Below are 23281 nucleotides of genomic sequence, written 5' to 3'. Positions count from 1 at the left end.
GTTTGGGAAGGTGGTTCCACTGTCCTAAAGGAGAATTGGGTGAGTCCTGATTCAGACAGCATACCTAGCCCACTCACGGCCTGTGCTTGCCTGTGACAAGCTGGCCGAGTTTCCTGTTTCAGTCACCCCCATAAAAACCTAAACATGGTCCAGAGGTTTATTTTCCATCGCAACTTCCCACTGCAGTCCGACGATGATCTATCTGGTCTGTGTACTAGGGACCAAAAGATAGTTGGGTTGCTACCAGTGCCTTCATCTTGGTTTTTGAGGATGCTTCGTTACCTGAAAAGGCCAACGTTATAGTGTACCGACGCAGACATGTAAAGGCTGCGGACGTCCAATGCATCCGAATACTTCATGTACCCCTCCTCCCACCTGCGTCAACTGTGGAGATCACTGGTTCCCCTGCTCGCTGGAATGCATGGTATCCGAAAAGGATAGGAAAATTATGGAGTACACGATCCTGGACAGAGTAACTTATTGAGAGGCTTAGCATAAATATGAAAGGTTGAACTTTCAGATGCTATCATCTTACACTGCAGCTGTAACGACATTGTGCTCACTGGCGACCTTAGGCCCCTTGGCTAAGCCCCCTACAGTCGGCCCCGAGGGCCACCTGACTACGTTCCCGCCCTTCCATTATTTCCAAAGCACCTGCTTTGGGAGCATTACCCCAAACGCCAGGGATATCACTCCAAGTCAGAGAAGCAAAAGTCTTCTCCAGCTCCTTTGGACTGTAAGGCATCCTACCCTCCCTCCCACCCATGCCAAAAGGAGTGACCTAAGAGGTGTCTGAAGGTGCAACAAGCTGCTGGTTGAAGGGCTTCACAGTCTGCATCTGTCTTCAGGAAAAAAAAGAAAAACCAGCAAGCCCATAAAGAGCAGCAAGAGGGAAAACAGTCCAAGAAGAAGACTGTCAAGAAATGTTAGACTTCGGTGGCCCTCACACCACCACTCCCTACCACTTACACGTCTGAGGACCAGGTGAAGATTTTAGCAACCTCCAAGAATCTGGTATCCAGGAATACAGACCCCCGTCCTTCGTGGCTATTGGGGGTATTACAAAAATCGTAATCACTATAACATAGTGTCAGATGGAGTATGTATATATGTCCTTACTTCTGCATGTAGCAAGCCTGTGCCCCATCAAACACGTTTAGAAGCTGTGGCTGTCAGGGTGAGGACAATGCAGGACACTACCATCTGCAATATCAACCTTCCTCCAAACGGTGACATACCACAATGCATGTTGGTCCTTAAATTTTTCATCTCTCCCCACCTTTCCTGCTTTTGCGTGATTTCAACGCCCACAACCCTTGTGGGGTGGAACCAAGATTACTGGCCGTAGCAAAGAGGTCGACTCTACATTTTGCTCCAAAATACAGGTGTCCACAGTCATCTCAGTGTGGCACATACTCGTCCATTGATATCTCCGTTAGCAGTTCTGGCCTTCCACCTTCTATCCCCTGGAGAGCCACGATGACTTTGTGGTATTGATCACTTTCCATTCTTTCTGTCCCTCCACCCTCACTTGGATGCTTGTCCAGATGGGCTCTTATTAAGGCTGACTGGGAGGCTAACACCACTGCTACCACCATTGGATCTCCATTGTATGGCAACATTGATGAGTTGATCCAGAACGTTGTTTCGGCAGCTGAATCGACAATCCTTTGTTCCTCAGGTTGTCCCTGAAGGTAGACAATGTATTGGTGGTCGCTGGAAATTGCAGAGGCCATTAGAGACCGTAGGTGGGCTCTCCTACGTCACAAGCGGCACATACCTAAGGAGCACCTCATTGCCTCCAAATGGCTCCATGCCCAGGTCTGTCGACTAAACAAATGAAAGAAGTAGGTCTGTTGGGACTAATAGGAATCTCCGAAATAACTGTTAATCTTTCTTTCCCAGGTTTAGCCTAAGATAAGGCTCCTTTATGGATCCCTGTAGGTATACCTGGAATTTCCACGAATGGAACCATCTATACCAACCGAGACGCAATCCTGGAGCGTTTTTCTGGGCATTATTATTGAACCTCTGCCTCTCAGAATTAGCACCCAACCTTTTATACCCTGAAACAGCGGGTGGAATGACAATAACTATCTTTTACCACATGTACAGGGTGCACCCATCTGCAAGTGGTCGCTCATGTCGGCACCAATGATGTTATGGCTCGGAGGAAATCGTCTCTGGCTTCTGGCGGCTATCTGATTTGGTGAAGACTGCCAGTCTCGCTAGGCGGATGAAAGCAGAGCTCACCATCTGCACCGTCGACAGGACTGACTGCGGACCTTTGCTACAGGGCCGAGTGGAGGGTCTGAATCAGAGTCTCAGACGGTTCTGCGACCATGTGGGCTGCAGATTCCTCGACTCGCGCCATAGGGTGGTGGGGTTTCGGGTTCCGCTGGATAGGTCAGGAGTCCACTACACAAAGGAGGCGGCTACAAGGGGACCAGGGGTTGTGTGGCGTGGACTGGGTGTTTTTTTTAGGTTAGATGGCCTCGGGCGAGTACAGAAAGGGCAACAGCCTCAAAGGGTGCGGGGCAGAGTCAGGACATGCGGGGACCAAGTCGCAATCGGTATTGTAATTGTAAACTGTTGAAGCTGCGTTGGTAAAGTACCGGAACTTCAAGCGCTGATAGAAAGCACTCAAGCTGAAATCGTTATAGGTACGGAAATCTGGCTGAAGCCAAAGATAAATTCTGCCGAAATTTTTATAAAGGCACAGACGGTGTTTAGAAAGGATAGATTGCATGCAACCGGTGGTGGAGTGTTCGTCGCTGTTAGTAGTAGTTTATCCTGTAGTGAAGTAGAAGTGGATAGTTATGGGTGGAGGTTACACTCAACAACCGAGCTAGGTTAATAATTGGCTCCTTTTACCGACCTCCCGACTCAGCAACATTAGTGGCAGAACAACTGAGAGAAAATTTGGAATACATTTCACATAAATTTCGTCAGCATGTTATAGTCTTAGGTGGAGATTTAAATTTACCAGATGTAGACTGGGACATTCAGATGTTGGACGGGTGGTAGGGACAGAGCATCGAGTGACATATACTGAGTGCACTATCCGAAAATTACCTCGAGCAACTAAACAGAGAACCGACTCGTGGAGATAACATCTTGGACCTACTGATAACAAACAGACCCGAACTTTGACTCTGTAAGCGAAGAACAGGGAATCAGTGATCATAAGGCCGTTGCAGCATCCCTGAATATGGAATATAAAAAAAGGGCGGAAGGTTTATCTGTTTAGCAAGAGTAATAGGAGGCAGATTTCAGACTACCTAACAGATCAAAACGAAAATTTCTGTTCCGACACTGACAATGTTGAGTGTTTATGGAAAAAGTTCAAGGCAATCGTAAAATGCGTTTTAGACAGGTACGTGCCGTGTAAAACTGTGAGGAACGGGAAAAACCCACTGTGGTTCAACAACAAAGTTAGGAAACTACTGTGAAAGCAAAGAGAGCTTCACTGCAGATTTAAACGCAGCCAAAACCTCTCAGACAAACAGAATCTAAACGATGACAAAGTTAGCGTAAGGAGGGCTATGCGTGAAGTGTTCAGTGAATTCGAAAGTAAAATTTTATTTACCTAATTGACAGAAAACCCGAGGAAGTTCTGGTCTTACGTTAAATCAGTAAGTGGATCGAAACGGCATATCCAGACACTCTGGGATGATAACGGCATTGAAAGAGAGGATGACACGCGCAAAGCTGAAATACTAAACACCTTTTTCCAAACCTGTTTCACAGAGGAAGACCGCACTGCAGTTCCTTCTCTAAAACCTCGTACGAACGAAAAAATGGCTGACATCGAAATAAGTGTCCAAGGAATAGAAAAGCAACTGAAATCACTCAACAGAGGATACCATTTCGATTCTACACAGAGTACGCGAAAGAACTTGCCCCTCTTCTAACAGCCGTGTACCGCAAGTCTCTAGAGGAACGGAAGGTTCCAAATGATTGGAAACGAGCACAGATAGTTCCAGTTTTCAAGAAGGGTCGTCGAACAGGTGAACAACACTATAGGCCTACATCTCTGACATCGATCTGTTGTAGAATTTTAGAACATGTTTCTTGCTCGCGTATCATGTCATTTCTGGAAACCCAGAATCTAATCTGTAGGAATTTGTTCATGAGACCCAGAAAAGATTAGATACAGGCTCCCAGGTAGATGCCATTTTCCTTGACTTCCGGAAGGCGTTCGATACAGTTCCGCACTGTCGCCTGATAAACGAAGTAAGAGCCTACGGAATATCAGACCAGCTGTGTGGCTGGATTGAAGAGTTTTTAGCAAAGAGAACACAGCATGTTGTTCTCAATAGAGAACCTCTGGCGTGTCACAGGGGAGTGTTATGGGACCATTGCTTTTCACAATATATATAAATAACCTAGCAGATAGTGTCGGAAGTTCCATGCGGCTTTTCGCGGATGATGCTGTAGTATACAGAGAAGTTGCAGCATTAGAAAATTGCAGCGAAATGCAGGAAGACCTACAGCGGATAGCCACTTAGTGCAGGGAGTGGCAACTGACCCTCAACATAGACAAATGTATTGTATTGCGAATACATAGAAGGAAGGATCCTTTACTGTATGATTATATGATAGCAGAACAATGCATGGGGGCTTAATTAAATAAATATGAAATGCAAATACTTTTTAATTTTTAGTAGCTGTCTGTACGGTTACGCAGTCTCGTAAACGGTTGGCCCTGACTAGTTTTAGTACGCAATCTGACTGCATAGAATAACAACAAAGAATGAAAGAAAATTTTCGTTAACACCATTAATTAATTAAGTCCCCAGCAACTATAAAACGTACGAAACCAAAGCATAAGTGTAACTGTTCTGTGTGTGGAAGTGTGATTCAACGTACACATCTGGCACGGTTCTTCTTCAATAAGACAAGAAATTTTAAATACTTTTATACTGAAGTAATTAAAAAAAAATAGAAATACTATAATTGCGCAAGAAAACCAGAATTACACTCTAATACAAGAACACGAGCCAGATGCTATGTTGACTGAACCTGTAATGACGCATTATTTAAGACACTGAAATAATTGAAAAAAAGGGAATTTTTTTACCTTCATATAAATTGACGAAAAGCTCTCTGATCATTACAATATCTCCATTCGAACAACATCTGCTGTCTAGCCCATCAAAACTGCATAAAACATGGAACAAGCACTCCCTACTACAACATCTCAACACCGACTCACTATTACTACTCTACAACAAGCACTCTCCACCACCACTTCACAACAAGAACTCTTCACTACGACATCTCAGCAAGCAATGACTACTACGAGTTCTCGACAAGCACTGCCAGTGGAGGCGACGGAATAAAACTCTTTGGCGCAATCTCTGGCGCTGTGGCTCAGTGTAGCCACCTTTCAACAAACACTGGTAGCAGTTACTTCTGTAAAATATCTGGGAGTATGCGTACGGAACGATTTTAAGTGGAATGACCGTATAAAATTAGTTGTTGGTAAGACGGGTGCCAGGTTGACATTCATTGGGTGAGTCCTTGGAAAATGTAGTCCATCAACAAAGGAGGTGGCTTACAAAACATTCGTTCGACCTATACTTGGGTATTGCTCATCAGTGTGGGATCCGTACCAGGTCAGGTTGACAGAGGAGACAGAGAAGATTCAAAGAAGAGCGGCGCGTTTCGTCACAGGGCTATTTGGTAACCGTGATAGCGTTACGGAGATGTTTAATAAACTCAAGTGCCAGACTCTGCAAGAGAGGCGCTCTGCATCGCGGTGTAGGTTGCTCGCCAGGTTTCGAGAGGGTGCGTTTCTGGATGAGGTATCGAATATATCGCTTCCCCTTACTTATACCTCCCGAGGAGATCACGAATGTAAAATTAGAGAGATTAGAGCGCGCACGGAGGCTTTCAGACAGTCGTTCTTCCCGCGAACCATACGCGACTGGAACGGGAAAGGGAGGTAATGACAGTGGCACGTAAAGTGCCCTCCGCCACACACCGTTAGGTGCCTTGCTGGGTATAAATATAGATGTAGACACCATGAGCCATATAATGCTCCACTCAGTGAGTGGGAATTTCTCGGTGCCCTTGCACACTGTCCTGACTTGTCCCCTGGGCCACAGTGCATCCAGTCATAAATGTTTAAACATCTATCAGCAGATTGCCAGCGCCAACTCCTTGCTGACTTCGGCCGCATCTGGAAAGAAGGCGAATTTCCGTCTCAATGGCGAGAAAGTGCTAAAACCTGGCAAAAACCCTTTAGATAATAATAGCCATCGCCCTATTATCCTCCCCAACGTTCTGGGAGGCTGCTCGAACGTATGGTGAATTGGCAGTTGTGTTGGCTCATTGAGTCTCTGGGCCTTCTGGCTCCAATCTAGGGTGGCTTTCGCCAAGGTCACTGCACCGCTGACAACTTGGAATAGCTGGAGTCTGCCATCTGCTTGGCCTTTTCCCGCTAATTGCCGTCTTTTTCGTCTTGGCGAAAGCCTATGACACACTTGGCGACATCACGTTCTGACTACATTACCCAAGCAGGGTCTCTCTCGTCTACTATTGGCGTGGTTGAACATCGACTGCAGCGAGCCATATGAAAGGCGCACTCCTTGGCTTTCTCCGGAGGCTTTCAGTTTTTAGCTGCTAAGAATTTCACCATGCAGTGTGCAGTTCATCCACACCCACATCTTTATCTTGATGACCAACTGCTTAATATAGTGACCTTTCATCACTTTTTAGGACTGGTTATCGACGTCCGTTTAACTTGGATTCCCCATCTTCGTCAACTTCAAAACTGCTGGTAGCACCTTAACCTTTTTGATGCCAGAGTTACACTGACGAGCAGACCATCCTACACTGTTAAAACTGTACAAAGTCCTTGTACAGTCCCAACCTGACTGTGGAGCCTGGCATACGATAGAGCATCGCACTCAGCATGGCAGATGCTGGACCCTATGCACCATTGAGGAGTTCAACGTATGAGGAATGCTTTTGAATGGACCCAGTGAACAGCCTACTCCTGGAAGCTGGGATTCCTCCATTGAGGATCAGGTGAGGGCAACTGCTTGCCCATTATACTGTGCAGATTTGCATCTCAATTAAATATTTAAATTACCGTCTGCTTTTCAAATGGTTCAAATGGCTCTGAGAACTATGGTATTAACATATGAAGTTAGATAGGTCTCTAGAAGAGCGTAGCGTTCCAAGAGATTGGATAAGGGCACAGGTCATCCCCATTTTCAAGAAGGGATGTCGAACATGTGCAGAACTACAGACCTATATCTCTCAGTTGTAGAATTTTGGGACACGTATTATGTTCGAGTATAATGAATTTTCTAGACACTAGAAATCTACTCTGTAGGAATCAGCATGTGTTTCGAAAAAGGCAATCGTGTGAAATCCAGCTAGCGCGATTCGTCCACGAGACTCAGAGGGCCATAGAAACGACCTCAGGTAGATGCCGTGTTTCTTGACATCCGCAAGGCGTTTGATACAGTTCCCCACAGTCGTTTAATGAAAAAAGTAAGAGCATATGGACTATCAGACCAATTGTGTTATTGGATTGAAGAGTTCCTAGATAACAGAATGCAGCATGTCATTCTCAATGGCGAGAAGTCTTCCGAAGTAAGAGTAATTTCAGGTGCGCCGCAGGGGAGTGTCGTAGGACCGTTGCTATTCACAATACGACCTTGTGGATAACATCAGAAGTTCAATGAGGCTTTTTGCGGATGATGCTGTAGTATATCGAGAGGTTGTAACAATGGAAAATTGCACTGAAATGCAGGAGGATCTGCAACGAATTGACGCATGGTTTAGGGGAGTGGCAACTCAATCTCAATGTAGACAAGTGTAATGTGCTGCGAATACACAGAAAGAAAGATCCTTTATCATTTAGCTACAATATAGCAGGTCAGCAACTGGAAGCATTTAATTCCATAAATTATCTGGGAGTGATACAAAATTGAATGACCATATAAAATTAATCGTCGGTAAAGCAGATGCCAGACTGAGACGCATTGGAAGAATCCTAAGGAAATGCAGTCTGAAAACAAAGGAAGCAGATTACAGTACACTAGTTCGCCCACTGATTGAATACTGCTCACCGGTATGGGATCCGTACCAGATAGGGTTGATAGAAGAGATAGAGAAGATCCAAAGGAGAGCAGCGCGCTTCGTTACAGAATCATTTAGTAATCGCGAAAGCGTTACGTAGATGATAAACTCCAGTGGAAGACTCTGCAAGAAAGACGCTCAGTAGCTCGGTATGGGCTTTTGTTGAAGTTTAGAGAACATACCTTCACCGAGGAGTCAAGCAGTATATCGCGAAGAGACCATGAGGATAAAATCAGGGAGATTAGAGCCCACACAGACACATACCGACAATCCTTCTTTCCACGAACAATACGAGACTGGAAGAAGGGAGAACCGATAGAGGTACTCAAGATACCCTTCAACACACGCGGTCAGGTGGTTTGCGGAGTATAGATGTAGATGTAGATGAGGCCATCAGTATCCTAGAAGAACTACTTAAACACAGCTAACCTAAGGACATAACACACATCCATGCCCGAGGCAGGATTCGAAGCTGCGACCGTAGCAGTCGCGCGGATCCGGACTGAAGCGCCTAGAACCACTCGGCCACCACGACCGTCGTCTGCTTTTCCCTAGCACGGCGATCCATCTCCTACAATGGCGACCCAGATCATGGATTACAATTCCAGTCCGTGTCTGGTCCCTTCTCACTCACTGAACTCGAGACTTTCCCTTTAGAACCCCTCCTCCAGGCCCACTAACATCACTTCCATGGTGTATACCTCGATCACAGCTTCGTCTGGACCTCTCACAAATCCCAAAATCCGTAGTTCACCCTGCCTGTTCCTTTCTGGTCCCAGGAGGTAGTTTACAGGAATGGCTCTATGATGGATGGTCACATTGAGTACTCTTATGCTCATGCAGGACATACTGAACAGCCTTCCTTGCCAGGTGGGTGCAGTGTAGCCATCTCTCGCGCTCTTGAGCATATCTGTTCCTGCGCTGGGGAGTCTTTCTCGAGCACATCTCTTTGGTATGTTCAGATTTAGCCACCCTGGAGTACTACTTACGGTGTCAGGTGACAATGCCTCAATGGCTGATCTAGTTTTAAGTTTTGGTCGAGAGGGGTGTTTTTATCACTTAATCTAATGGTGGGTGTGTGGCCTTCTCCCCGAGGCACTCACCCTACCTCCATTTTAACTCTTCCTCGCTCCCTTCGGGGCTCTCTCTTTGACTTGGTGTTCGTCTTTTCACCATAGGAGTTTCTCTTGCCTTGAGTTCTTTGGCTGGAGATTTTAATGTGTTGCAGAATGGCTGGCTCATCTCTTTTCTATTCTTGTAATCAGCCAGCCCAGGCCCTCTGCTATACTGTTTTAACACCTACCATTTTCTCCCTTTTTGTTAACGTTTCCAGTTTTGCCTTGCTTTTTTCGTTTTCTGCTTCCGTTTGGCTACACATTTAGATTTACTTACCTTTCCCAGATTTCAGACGATACTATTCTTCTGGGGTATGCTTTTCATCCGTGAACTGTGTGACACTGAAGAAGGGACTGATAACGAATTAGTTTAGTCCCTTTAGTCCACAAACCAACCGACCAAAATTGTCGCATAATCCTTGGCAGTAATGGGATTTTACAGAATACCCATGAGGTCCATTGAATATCCAGATCATCACTGAACGCTCCGCCGTGTTACACGTTTGGGACGTAGACTAGGCAAGAAGTTGGAAGCAATATGAAACAAGTCAACCGACCGAACGACTTTCTTCCATTAAAGCATAGGCCAGGTTTTATGACCTTGACACCCCGTTTACCTATTATGAGTTTTTGCATTACTTAGGCCAGGTTTTATGACTTCGGTACCACGTTCTCCTTTTATGGGTATTTGTATCACTAATGTGTGGTTCTGGAATTCCTGATCGCCTTACTATTCCCAGATTACGGAGCCCCCTTCGTGTTATTTTGGTGCTCACAAGGTTCGCGAGTGGGCCACTCAGCTGTGCAGTGACCTTTGCAACTGTTGCTCTCTTATTTTTTGTCACAGTTCTTTTCAATGACCGTCCGTCACGCTCAGTCAACACACACCGCGTTGTGAGTTAGCAGATGATGTTTTTCCGCTTTCCCTGTATGCGTGTAACTGTTTGACACGGTACCTCTCGAAACACCGAACACATCGGCCACTTTGGTTACGGAAACACTCACCATAAGAGCACCAGCGATTCTTCCCCATTAGAACTCACTTTTTTTTCTTTTGAGTCATCCGTTGACTGGTTTGTTGCAGGCCGCCATGATGCCCTCTCCTGTGCGAAAGAGTAGCGCTTGCAACCTATGTCCTCAGTTATTTGTTGGATGTATCCCAATCTGTGACTTCCTCTACAGTTTTTAAATGGTTCAAATGGCTCTGAGCACTATGGGACTTAACATCTGTGGTCATCAGTCCCCTAGAACTTAGAACTACTTAAACCTAACTAACCTAAGGACATCACACACACATCCATGTCCGAGGCAGGATTCGAACCTGCGACCGTAGTAGTCGCGCGGTTCCGGACTGAGCGCCTAGAACCGCTAGACCACAGCGACCGGTTACTGTTTTTACTCTCAACAGTTCCCTCTAGTACAAAGGAAGTTATTCCATTACGTTTTAACGGATGTCCTATCATCCTGTCAGTTCTTGTCAGTGTTTTCCACATATTCCTTTCCTCACCGATTCAGCGAAGAACCTCCTCATTCCTTACCTTATCAGTCCAACTAATTTCAACAATCTTCTGTAGCACCATACCGCAGATGCTTCGATTCTCTTCTGTTTCGGCTTTGCCAAAGTAGATGTCTCACCCAGCTTCACTTTGCTCCAACATGAGTTACTCACAACTACATAGATCACTGTTCTGACCACGACTGATCCTTGCAACGTATTAAAATTATACTGTTTAAACTGGTGCTTAAATACGACAATGCAATTTGAAGGTTTGGTTCGCATCTTCATTTATGGTCAATCATGCATTTCTCCTGGTTTTACCGTATTTTTGTCGAACCCCTGTGTGTCGGTACTACGGGAAAAATTACTCGAACGGGGACTGTACTGACGTTACGTGAGCTTCGTCGGCGAATGCATGAATGAAATTTGAGTCAAGTGCACGGCTCGCCTATAAATTGGTAACATCTACATCTACATTTATACTCCGCAAGCCACCCAACGGTGTGTGGCGGAAGGCACTTTACATGCCACTGTCATTACCTCCCTTTCCTGTTCCAGTCGCGTATGGTTCGCGGGAAGAACGACTGCCGGAAACCCTCCGTGCGCGCTCGAATCTCGCTAACTTTACATTGGTGATCTCCTCGGGAGGTACAAGCAATACCTCATCCAGAGACGCACCCTCTCGAAACCTGGGCAGCAAGCTACACCGCCATGCAGAGCGCCTCTCTTGCAGAGTCTGCCACCTGATTTTGCCTAACATCTCCGTAACGCTATCACGCTTACCAAATAACCCTGTGACGAAACGCGCCTCTCTTCTTTGGATCTTCTCTATCTCCTCCGTCAACCCGACGTGTACGGATCCCACACTGATGAGCAATACTGAAGTATAGGTCGAACGAGTGTGTGTATCGCCGTGCAGCAAGCTCCGCAAGACGACGGTTGACATTCCGCTGCCACAGCGGAATGTCAGTGTGCACCACCTTTTTTAGGTCCTGCACTTCCGCATTGGAGCTCACGTCTTTGGCTTCAATCGCGGCGTGCACCTTCTCGTCTACTTTTTTATAAATTCGTTTTCAATTTTGTGCACTTGTTCGGACATTTTCTGATCAATTACTTGACTTGTGCCAATTTCTAGTAAGCCACCTCCTTTGTTGATGGACTACATTTTCTAAAGTCTCTCCCAATGAATGTCAGCCTGGCACCCGCCTTACCAACAATTAATTTTATATGATCATTTCACTTCAAATCGTTCCGTAAGCATACTCCCAGATATTTTACAGAAGCAACTGCTACCAGTGTTTGTTCCGCTATTAATCATACAATAAAGGATCCTTCTTTCTATGTATTCGCAATACATTACATTTGTCTATGTTAAGGGTCAGTTGCCACTCCCTGCACCAAGTGCCTATCCGCTGTAGATCTTCCTGTATTTCGCTGCAATATTCTAATGCTGCAACTTCTCTGTATACTACAGCATCATCCGCGAAAAGTCGCATGGAACTTCCGGCACTATCCACTAGCAATGGTCCCATAACACTCCCCTGTGTCACGCCAGAGGTTACTTTAACGTCTGTAGGCGTCTCTCCATTAAAAACAACGTGCTGTGTTCTGTTTGCTAAAAACTCTTCAATCCAGCCACACAGCTGGTCTGATATTACGTAGGCTCTCACTTTGTTTATCAGGTGACAGTGCGGAACTCTATCGAACGCCTACCGGATGTCAAGGAAAATGGCATCTACCTGGGAGCCTGAATCTAATATTTTCTAGGTCTCATGAACAAGTCGCGTACGACTGAGATCAGTACGTAAAGGCGATCTGTCCGGTAGGTTACCTCTCCGCTGCGGGCCGCTGGACGTCGCCGACGTATCGCAGGCCGTGTATGCTGGTGCTGCGGCAGTACTCGGACACGTGGGCCACGCACCGCACCCGCATGGAACTTCCGGCACTATCCACTAGCAATGGTCCCATAACACTCCCCTGTGTCACGCCAGAGGTTACTTTAACGTCTGTAGGCGTCTCTCCATTAAAAACAACGTGCTGTGTTCTGTTTGCTAAAAACTCTTCAATCCAGCCACACAGCTGGTCTGATATTACGTAGGCTCTCACTTTGTTTATCAGGTGACAGTGCGGAACTCTATCGAACGCCTACCGGATGTCAAGGAAAATGGCATCTACCTGGGAGCCTGAATCTAATATTTTCTAGGTCTCATGAACAAGTCGCGTACGACTGAGATCAGTACGTAAAGGCGATCTGTCCGGTAGGTTACCTCTCCGCTGCGGGCCGCTGGACGTCGCCGACGTATCGCAGGCCGTGTATGCTGGTGCTGCGGCAGTACTCGGACACGTGGGCCACGCACCGCACCACGGCCGGATCGCTCCGCTCGCGGGGCTGCGCGCCGCACGTGCACGCCTGCTGCACGTGGGGCGCACCCGCCTCCAGCTGCTTCTCTGACTTCTCGCCTCTGGAAGCAGACCACACCACAGTAAGTAAGGGAAACATCTGCTTTTCAGAACGTTCCGCACGAATATCGGCTCATAGCTAGAAAAGTACAGGTACAGGTTTAAGAGTTACATTTGGTAATGGAGAAAGATGCATAAGACACAACCAATCACACATGCCACACCCTCCATATCTCCTAAATCTCTCTCCAACTTCACTTGAGTCTCCTGGTCGAGTGGGGTAGAACGTGGGAACTTCAGGTAGGCTGCACCCACAGAAATACGTGAGAACTTTAAGTGTATCCACGGCGAAGTCAAGCCACCACCTGTAACTGAATTGCTTCGTGATTCCGTTCCTCAGCTTTCTACACCTTCAACAGAACCGTTCATCTTATTAACGTGGTACAGTATTTAGTACCAACCCTTCACAGAAAAGAGATATGAAATTCAACTCTCCGTAAAATCCGACGCAAAGCCACACACGAATTAAAGCTACTTACACGCCACAGCTGGAGTCTACGACACTAAATCAACTGAGAGCTATGGGATACAAAGGCCTCTCACTACGTTACCACTCATTCAGCAACAACAGACGTTAGGGTGTGAAAACTCATATACACAGCTCAAAAGGAATTACGACTGCCCATATAATCAGCGACATCAATATCTAGATCCTACTAGTACGGCGGATAGTAGGGGGAGACCAGCAACACGAGACAACAGGCGAGAGCAACCATTATGAGGGTGCGAAGTAATCATCACAGTACATGTTACACCTTATGGAAAGTGTTGTGTTTTTATGATATGGGCTTACAGGGTTCGAATAGTTTCCACTGAAGATAGTCACACAGTGACAGAAATAGATGTGTAAGCTAAAGGATTATGACCGATGCTGTCATTTATCCAAAATATTTTCAAAGGAAGAACTGCACTAGGCGCGCAGTCCGGAACCGCGGGACTGCTACGGTCGCAGGTTCGAATCCTGCCTCGGGCATGGATGTGTGTGATGTCCTTAGGTTAGTTAGGTTTAAGTAGTTCTAAGTTCTAGGGGACTGATGACCACAGATGTTAAGTCCCATAGTGCTCAGAGCCATTTGAACCATTTTTGAAGAACTGCATTGCCGGAAGGACTGACCCCCAGTTATCCACTGCACCAGAAGGCAGATCGTACACATTAAGTGACGTGTATTTGTACACATTTATTTATTTAAAATAACACACGTTTTGTCGTGATTCACTTTAAATTAAATTTTGCACATAGATAAGCGTAATCTATATACAGCAGTTTTATAAAAATTATACCTCTTTTTTCTTAATTGCACTGAAATTTGCACATAGATAATAATCCAAACTGACAGTTGTTACTGATGTGTTTAAACCATATAATGTGTTTATTGAATGTGTTTAAACAATGTTTGGCCGTATGATCATAAAACCAAAAGCCCAAATACCATTATTCTAACCTACAAATCTCTCATTTGCCCCATTCTAAGTTGCAGCAAAATTGCCTCGAATTCTGCCTCACCTAAATCCTACAAGCGCTTTGAAATCCAAGAAAGATTCGTATTCCGCCTTGCATTTCGCATCGTCATACCTTTCCCAATTCCCACCTTACAGCAACTCATCCAAATCCCACACAATCTTATCATCTTGGAGCACCTTATGACCCGACAAGCTAGTCAGGTAACCAAACTAAAGCATCTCGTAACGCAAATACTGTGTCATTTTATTTAGTGTTTTATTTAAATACCTTCTTTCCTATTTTTTGCGTAGGTGAGAGTCTGATAAAACAGGGTAGTATGATGAAACAGGGTATCGTACTTTTCTCGTCTGATATGTGTCGCCATCTCCCGGTAAACATAGTAACCTCTTTCCCACTCGATGACCTTCATTCTTAGAGTATCTGCAGTCTGTTGAATGCAACCGTGACTTCTCTCGGTGAAATACATTTTTGCAGTGTTCTGTTGTAATATTCGGCTGTGAATTGTGCGTTTATATTTGCAAGACACTATTTTGAAGACTGTAAAGTAAGTATGATATAAGTTAAACGTTGTCTGCACTACAGTTCGTTGCGTGTTTCAAAATGTTGGTCCCGCTCAAGGGTGTTGAAATCAATTTGTTCTTGACATAGCGTAGTCGGATAAAACAGGGTGCCACTAAGTTTGACAAAACTTATCGAGCTGATCTAAAACTCGCCGTTTGCGTTTTTAAAATTGTTTATTTAATTTGTTCAATCAGAAAATTTATTATTATTATTATTATTCACAGGATCTAACTTAAATTATACCATAATTATGGCGGCTTATAAAAGAAAAACTGACAGACAGTCATGGATTCAAGAGATTATGAAAGAAGCTGCAGCTTCAGTTTTCGCCTAAACAATGGGCTATTTGAAAGCATCAAAGTCTTTTGGGGTTCCTCACAGTACTCTGGAAGCACGTGTAAAAAAGGCCTGGAGTGGCATGTGTTTAGAGGATACTACAAAGACAGGTCGGCCTATTTACTATTTTTGAAAAAATTAATTAAACTGTTGCTATTATTATTATTATTATTGTAGTTGTTTTAGGTCTAGCCTGCTACAAACCTGTATTTAATCAGGAGCAGGAAACTGAACTGGCTGAATATATGGAAAGCAGATTGTTTGGATTGACTATCGATGAAGTGCGGAGTCTTGCTTTCGAACTGGCAGAGAAAAATAACCTGCTGCTTAACTTCAGCAAGACTAAGAAGATGGTAGGTAAATGCTGGCTCTATTCGTTTTTGAAGAGGAACCCGGAAATAAGCCTACGTTCTGCTGAGCCAACATCTCTTGGCAGAGCAATGGGCTTTAACCGCGCAGTGGAGAAGCAGTTCTTTGGTTTGCTGTTAGAACTTTATAATAGGTACAACTTCACCGCCGATAGACTCTATAATGGGCATGAGACAGGAATAACAACAGTCCCTAATAAACAATCAGAGGTGCTTGCCTTGAGGGGAAAATGCCAAGTTGGCGGTTTGGTTTCCGCGGGGAGAGGCACCTTAATGATTGCTGTAGCCTCTATGAGCGCTTCTGGAATTTATATGCCCACAATATTTGTGTACCCCAGACAAATAGCCAAGCCTGAGCTTCTGGATAATGCTCCGCCAGGATCTACTGCCGAGTATCAAATGGTTCAAATGGCTCTGAGCACTATGGGACTTAACTGCTGAGGTCATCAGTCCCCTAGAACTTAGAACTACTTAAACCTAACTAACCTAAAGACATCACACACATCCATGCCCGAGGCAGGATTCGAACCTGCGACCGTAGCGGTCGCGCGGTTCCAGACTGTAGCGCCTAGAGCCGCTCGACCACTTCTGCTCTCAGATGGTTACTCAACACACACAAAGAATACTGAAGTTATTGATATGGCTAGAGAAAACCATGTTCATCTCTTATGCTTCCCCCCACACTGCACCCGCCGAATGCAGCCCCTGGATGTCGCATTCATGGCCCCAATGGGTAATTCTTACTCTCAAGAGGTTAGAAAGTGGATTAAGTGTCATCCTGGACACGTGATAACCACCAATCAAGTTTCAGAGGTGTATGGGACAGCATTCATGCTTCTATTGAGACTGCTGTAAATGCATTCCGTAAAACTGGAATCTTCCCACTGAATGCAGATATTTTCCCTGATTGGATGTATCGTATCAACAGACGCTGATCCACCGTTGGAGAAAGGTGATGTCCCGCCTTCGGAACCTACTTCAGAGTCATTAAACAGAGAAACATCTTTTCCAACCACACCAGGGTCTTCTCAGTCAGATAGGCCTAAGCCTTCAACTTCAGCTTTCCACGTCTCTCCGAAAGACATTAAAGCAGTGCCGATAGCTGAAAGAAAGGAACAAATATCTGACGGAAGAAGAGAAAAGACAGCTGTTCTTACAAGTTCACCTTATAAGGAAGAATTAAAGTCTTCTATGAAAAAGGGGAAGACTCCCAAGATGAAACTTCAAATGGGGCCACATTCTAACAGTTACAGGCTTACTGAAGTCACAGAAGAAAGAAAAGAAAGGTGGAAAAGTGCGGGAGTATAGAACATCGTCAGAAGTAGAAGGAGTAAATAATAATAGAGCTTGAATTTATTGTAACGAACTTTTCTCCAATTGTAAGTCTGAAGAAGGCTGCTGCATGAGCTCATGAACAGTGCGCCGGTATTAATGATGATGATGATGAACCATATAAATGTGATTTTTGTTCATGAAGTGATTGTCAGGGTTTGTAAATGGAGTATTTTTTTAATTTTAGTTATAATGTAGTTCTGTGTTTTACCCAACTAGTCTGATAAAATGGGGTAGTTGACAGAAGCGTGAAAAATTCTTTTCTGTGATGAGGCATTGTTTTTAAATATATATTTTTCATGCCCAATTCTAAGTAGACAGATTGGACAATTAGTGATTAAAAACTCAGCAGGTTGATACACATAGTTCATTACGTCCCCTGTTTTAACCAACTCTCCCCTTCTTTATGTCACTATTTGTACTTATTTCTGATTTTGTACCAAATATGAAACATTGCTGCACATCTAAGGTGATATGTGAAAACACTGTTGGCATTACCGGTCCAGCTACAACTTCGTTATAATTTTAATGATAGATAGGTAATGTTCAAGGGAAGTCCCTCAGTGTTAAACAGGCAGAATCGCGTCTATGGAAAAGGCAGAAGGCACTTAGAGAGGGCGTCTACAGGACAACGCATCAGTGACCACTCAGACACCATACCGTGCACTTCTCGGATAACATACGGCGCAGAGATCTGTACAACTCCATGGAACTATTGCCTCGGACGGTCTGGCTGTGACAGTGCAGATGTGGAATGAGTGAACAGTGTTCCAGGATATTTGTTCATTGCGTGAAGTGCCCTGAGCGAACCTTTTAAACGCTGAGGCTGGAATTCCACAGTATTTGACGACTCATTCAGGCAAGTTACTCTTTCGTTTAGCATTGTAAATCACGCGGACTAGTATTTATTCTGTGTCCTTTTATAAATGTTCACTTTCCAGACACATAAATGTCACCACCGTCTATGTTAGAACCTCTCACAGGCAGCAAATGGCAGTGACGCTAGCAGTGGAGGGTATATGAAGAGTATCAGGGGGGACGCGGATAACAGTGTAGCCGTTACCTTAATGCAGAAACAGCGATTTATCTGAAGTCCAAAAGAGGCGTGATCAATGCCTTTCGGTCCAAGGGTGGAAGCATTTCAGAATAAAGTTTATAGACTATTTGCTTCCCACCATGGTTGAAGTACACCCTGTGTGGCGCTATCCAAAAACCGCGCCCAAGCAATAGCGATGTACTAGGAGCCATAGATGACAGGGGAGGACGACATCTCCAGAGATATGTTTGGGCAAACAGACGTGCAACTGATGGCCATCTGACCTCCCAGATGAACCAAGGGGCTAACAACAGCCTCGATCACCCAGATGAACCGAGAGGCTAACCACAGCCTCTCCTCAACGACCGTTCAGCGAATGTTACTTTGTATGGGCCTCCGCAGCAGGCGTCTTATTCATGCAACCATGCTGACTCTTGTTCACTGTCGACTAAGGGTGGAATTTTCTCACCAGAATCGAAACTGGACGTCCAATGAATGGTGACAGCTGGCCTTTTCAGATGAATCACATTAATGAAACTTCCTGGCAGATTAAAACTGTGTGCCCGACCGAGACTCGAACTCGGGACCTTTGCCTTTCGCGGGCAAGTGCTCTACCATCTGAGCTACCGAAGCACGACTCACGCCCAGTACGCACAGCTTTACTCCTGCCAGTACCTCGTCTCCTACCTTCCAAACTTTACAGAAGCTCTCTTGCGAACCTTGCAGAACTAGCACTCCTGAAAGAAAGGATATTGCGGAGACATGGCTTAGCCACAGCCTGGGGGATGTTTCCAGAATGAGATTTTCACTCTGCAGCTATGTTCTTTCACGCATCACAGCGGTCCACGCTGCAGCGGTTCTACTAACAGAATTGATGTACGTCGGGGGTAAAGAAGTGACCTACATCTGTTGGCGGGGCCCTTCAGCACAACGTCAGCCGATGCACTATGCGTTGTGATGGGAATCTTCCCAGTAGATATAAGCAGCAGGTGCCGTAAGCAAGGTACTGGCTTAGGATGGGGAGACCAGACCAGGTTCGGCAGATCACTGGTGCACCGCTTGAGACAACACGCCAACTCGGAGCATGGCGAGTGGATACCTGGCAGAGCGAGTGGGACAATAGTGATAAGGGCCGCCGATTTTACAACTTCTTCTCTGATATCAGGGAAAGACTAAAACTAAAATATATCGATCCCAGCCGCGGTATGGTACATTTCCTCACAGGACATTACCCTTATCCCACGCACCTGAGCCGTGTGAGTCTGCGACAGACTAGTAGATGCACATGCGGGGAAGAATGTTCCCCAGAATACATTGTCCTCTTCTGCGGGTAGCGCATAAACATAAGACACACACTACATGTCAACCACTAGAACACACAGAACGAACTGTATGCCATACTACACGACTCGCACCAGTGGACAGAACTATATACACTGACTAACGAAACCTCCAAGATTCCATACATAGAATACCTACGTAACAGACCTTACAGAAGGTCAGTCGGTTCACAAACATAGCAGAGTGCCCATGGGTTTGATGACACCACTGACACCTCTATTCAAGAAGAAGATACAGACTCAGACCTAGCCAACGACACAGATATTGATATGACTGACGTTGATGATAAATAGTGGCAACCTGAGCGAAAACAAAATGGGCCAGAAAAGCCGGAGCGAGGTGCATACGACATAACACACTCGAATAAAACTTAAAAAAAAAACGCAACTGTACAGATGTAAATATTTTGCAGCACCTCCACGTCCAACGAGAGGCACACAGTAAGTGAGCAGGAGCTTAAAGTTAGGTAACTCTTTAAGGGACCTACGCCTCCTGGTGAGCAACGACGCACGGCCTGGATGGAAGAACCTTAATTGTGGTCCCTCTTAGGTGAGCCCAACCAGACGGATACATTAATGTAGATCGGGGAAAACCACCGTTCAGGCCGGGTAGTTTGCCTACCCGGGAGGTGCTAATTGCTGGGCATTTAACGAGAATGAACAAAGTATGCTAGACATGGAGTGCCCTCTTGTATTTTCTTTCTTTATTTTTATACTGATGTTAGCTTAAGAATGGTAGACATAGAAAACGAATCGTGAGTGGCGTCCAGTGACTTGAAGTTCATTCCAAGACCCTGGCCGCCACCCAAAATCATGTGACGGGAACTTCTCTTTCTATACTCATTTCCTATCTTCTTTTTTCAACTCTTCTTGCGCACCAAATTTTTTATGTATCATTTTCCTACTTCCATTGTATTAATTGTAATGTTATTTAAATGCTGCACAAAAAAACAACTGTTTAGAAATGAAAACAAATAGCGCCCGCCTCCACGTGGCTGGACACGGGCAACGGTGTGAGTGGGGACGGGAGCCGGTGTGGTGTCACCAGCCACTCCAGGCTCCGAACCCAGTCACAGTGGCCAAGTAAAAACGTGGTCCACGCTGAAAATGTGGTCTTACAGTCGTTTTACAGTTGGTCACATTAATCTCACTGGACAGTGTAATTTAATTTACATGTGCATACGGACTGCTTTTTGCCCAGGTGCTACTGCCTGTAGTAGGTTCCTGGCCTATATCCTAAAATTTATCTTGGCGTCATAACGTTAAAAGTAAACCTGTATTTTTCTTAAAACACTGTCAGAAATTTATAATATCTTGAAAAACAACTCTACTGGCTGAGTCAAGTTACTTGGTGCAGTCAGTTAGCTACGCAAGTTGTGACAGAATTAAGTTAATTTTAATTTAGGACTATCAAACCCGGCATTTCTTTGTAATTGCTAAATATATTTAGGAATTGTGTTATACATGTATCCTTTCTTCTTCTTCTCCCTCTGTCTGTCCACGACCACCTCCTTCCCATCTCTCTGTCAATCTTCTCCTTGCCCCTCTCAATGGCCATTTACTCCCACCCCTCTCTCCACTCATCTCCTCTTCCTTTCCTCTCACCTACCTTGATAGTTAATAATTGTTGTCACCAGCGGAACCTTGATCGGGAACTGAAGTCGTTTAAAATGAGTAAGTAAATCGGTAAACTTCAAAGAAATCGGCGAACAACTTGAATTATCTCTTGTTGAGGAATTAGAAGAATCGATCTGGGAGCGATCTGTTTTACTTTGTACAAATTTTCTAATGCCAAGATAGTGTAAATAATTCTTTATATACAAACAGCCCGTTTCGACAGACACTGCTGTCATCCTCAGGTCCTCAAAATTTTATCTTATAACATGTGTTCATTTTGAGCTGCTCCAAGTTGTCATGTAGATAAAATTTAGCACCTGATACAAAGGTTTGTTATAAACAAAATATTTAAAATGGGAAAGCACCTTGTGCACATAGCCATATTCAATCATGTGTGAACGCTACGTATATTCCATGACGATGTCCACAAGATACTTTTTGATTTTAAATGTTTTATTTATGACAAACCTTTGTATAATGTGCTACATTTTATCTACATGTCAGCTTGGCGTGAGGTACAACTTAAGATGAACCAATTTTATGAGACCTGAAGATGTCAGCAAAGTATGTTGAAACTCGTTTTGTAAACCAAGAAATATTCATGTGCTGTTCGCTTTAGAAAGTTTTTCGTTTCGAAGACTTAACATTTTGAGCAAACGAACATTCATTTTTTTATTTATATAAATTTCATTGTTTGCAAAGTGTGGAAAGTATATGCTCATTTGTGCGTACCTGTATTTATGAGACATCTGTGTAGAGAAAGAAGGGCTGCCAATTGATTTTGCTTGGGAACTTAAGAAGATTTTACTTTTCACAAAACCATATATAATATTCCCGCAAACGATAATGTGAGGGGATGACATTCTTGTCTTTTAGTGGCTCACAGTGAAGTACGTAAACAATATTACACGTAAAATACTGTCCAATAGATTTGTCATGAAATAGCTAATGGAGACAGCAATTTTTTTCTTTTTTCTTAGGTCATCAGTCTTCTGACTGCTTTGATGCGGCCGGCCCCGAGTTCCTCCCCTGAGCCAACCTTTCCATATCAGAGTAGCAACTGCAACCCGCCCTCATTCGGATCTGCGGGCGGGGACTACACAAGAAAATGTCGTCATCAGAAGAAACAAAACTGGCGTCCTATGGACTGGAGTGTGAAATGTTAGATCCCTTAATCGTACAGGTAGGCTAGAAAATTTGAAGTGGGTAATGGATACTTTAAGGTTTGATGCAGAGGGAGTTAGTGATGTTCTGTGGCTGGAGGAACAGGATTTCTGCGCAGGTAAATAAATGGCTATAAATACAAAATCAAACAGGGGTGATGCAGGAATCGGTTTAATAATGAATAAAAATACATGAATGCGTTTAAGCTACTATTAATAGCATTGCAAGCACATTATAGTAGCCAAGACAGACACTAAGCCCACAGCCGCCACAATAGTACAGGTTTACATGCCAACTGACTCCGCAGGTGATAAATAAAAATGTCGTGTGACTAGGGCCTACTGGCGGGTGGACCGTTCGACTGGTGCAAGTCTTTCGATTTGACGCCACTTCGGCGATTTGCGCGTCAATGGGGATGAAATGATAATGATTAGGACAATGCAACACCCTGTTCCTGAGCGGAGAAAATCTCCGACTCAACCGGGAATCGAACCCGAGCCCTTAAGAATGTCATTCTGTTGCGCTGACCATTGGGCGACCGGGAGCGGGCTGTATAAATTATGAAGAAATTGATGATGAGATAAAAGAATTTGTTCTGATAGTCAAGGGAGACGATAACTTAATTGTGTTATCTCAAAAATGAATCGGATCGTCCCATTTGTTCTTCATATGACCCCTACAAGATCATATATTTTCGCCACCACACATGCATAGAAATAAACAAAAATGGCTTCCCGCTATGAAAGACTATTTCAGAATGGAGCGAATGAGAAATAATTAACGTTGCATGTGTTAATACGAAAAAGAAATTTCCTCTTAAGATGCTGCTACGATATAAAATGATTTCTTCCCACCATAGCTTCTACATGTATCACAGGAAGATTATGTTTTT

The 23281-nt window shown here is 44.6% G+C and overlaps 1 protein-coding gene across 1 annotated transcript in view; it reads right to left on the bottom strand.

Moving 5' to 3' along the window:
* LOC124594430 (pickpocket protein 28-like) overlaps window positions 1-12645 on the bottom strand; it is a 141712-nt gene extending 129067 nt beyond the window's left edge. Inside the window, exon 1 of the mRNA XM_047132806.1 lies at window positions 12545-12645. Within this exon, the coding sequence (XP_046988762.1) occupies window positions 12545-12645 (101 nt within the window). The remainder of the gene's footprint in view (window positions 1-12544) is intronic.
* Between the last annotated feature and the right edge of the window lie 10636 nt (window positions 12646-23281).

Source organism: Schistocerca americana, chromosome 2 (genome assembly GCF_021461395.2).
Source record: "Schistocerca americana isolate TAMUIC-IGC-003095 chromosome 2, iqSchAmer2.1, whole genome shotgun sequence".
In the NCBI taxonomy this organism is placed as follows: Eukaryota; Metazoa; Arthropoda; class Insecta; order Orthoptera; family Acrididae; genus Schistocerca; species Schistocerca americana.
Note: the sequence above shows the minus strand (reverse complement) of the source record. Positions and strands in the feature narration are given on the sequence as shown.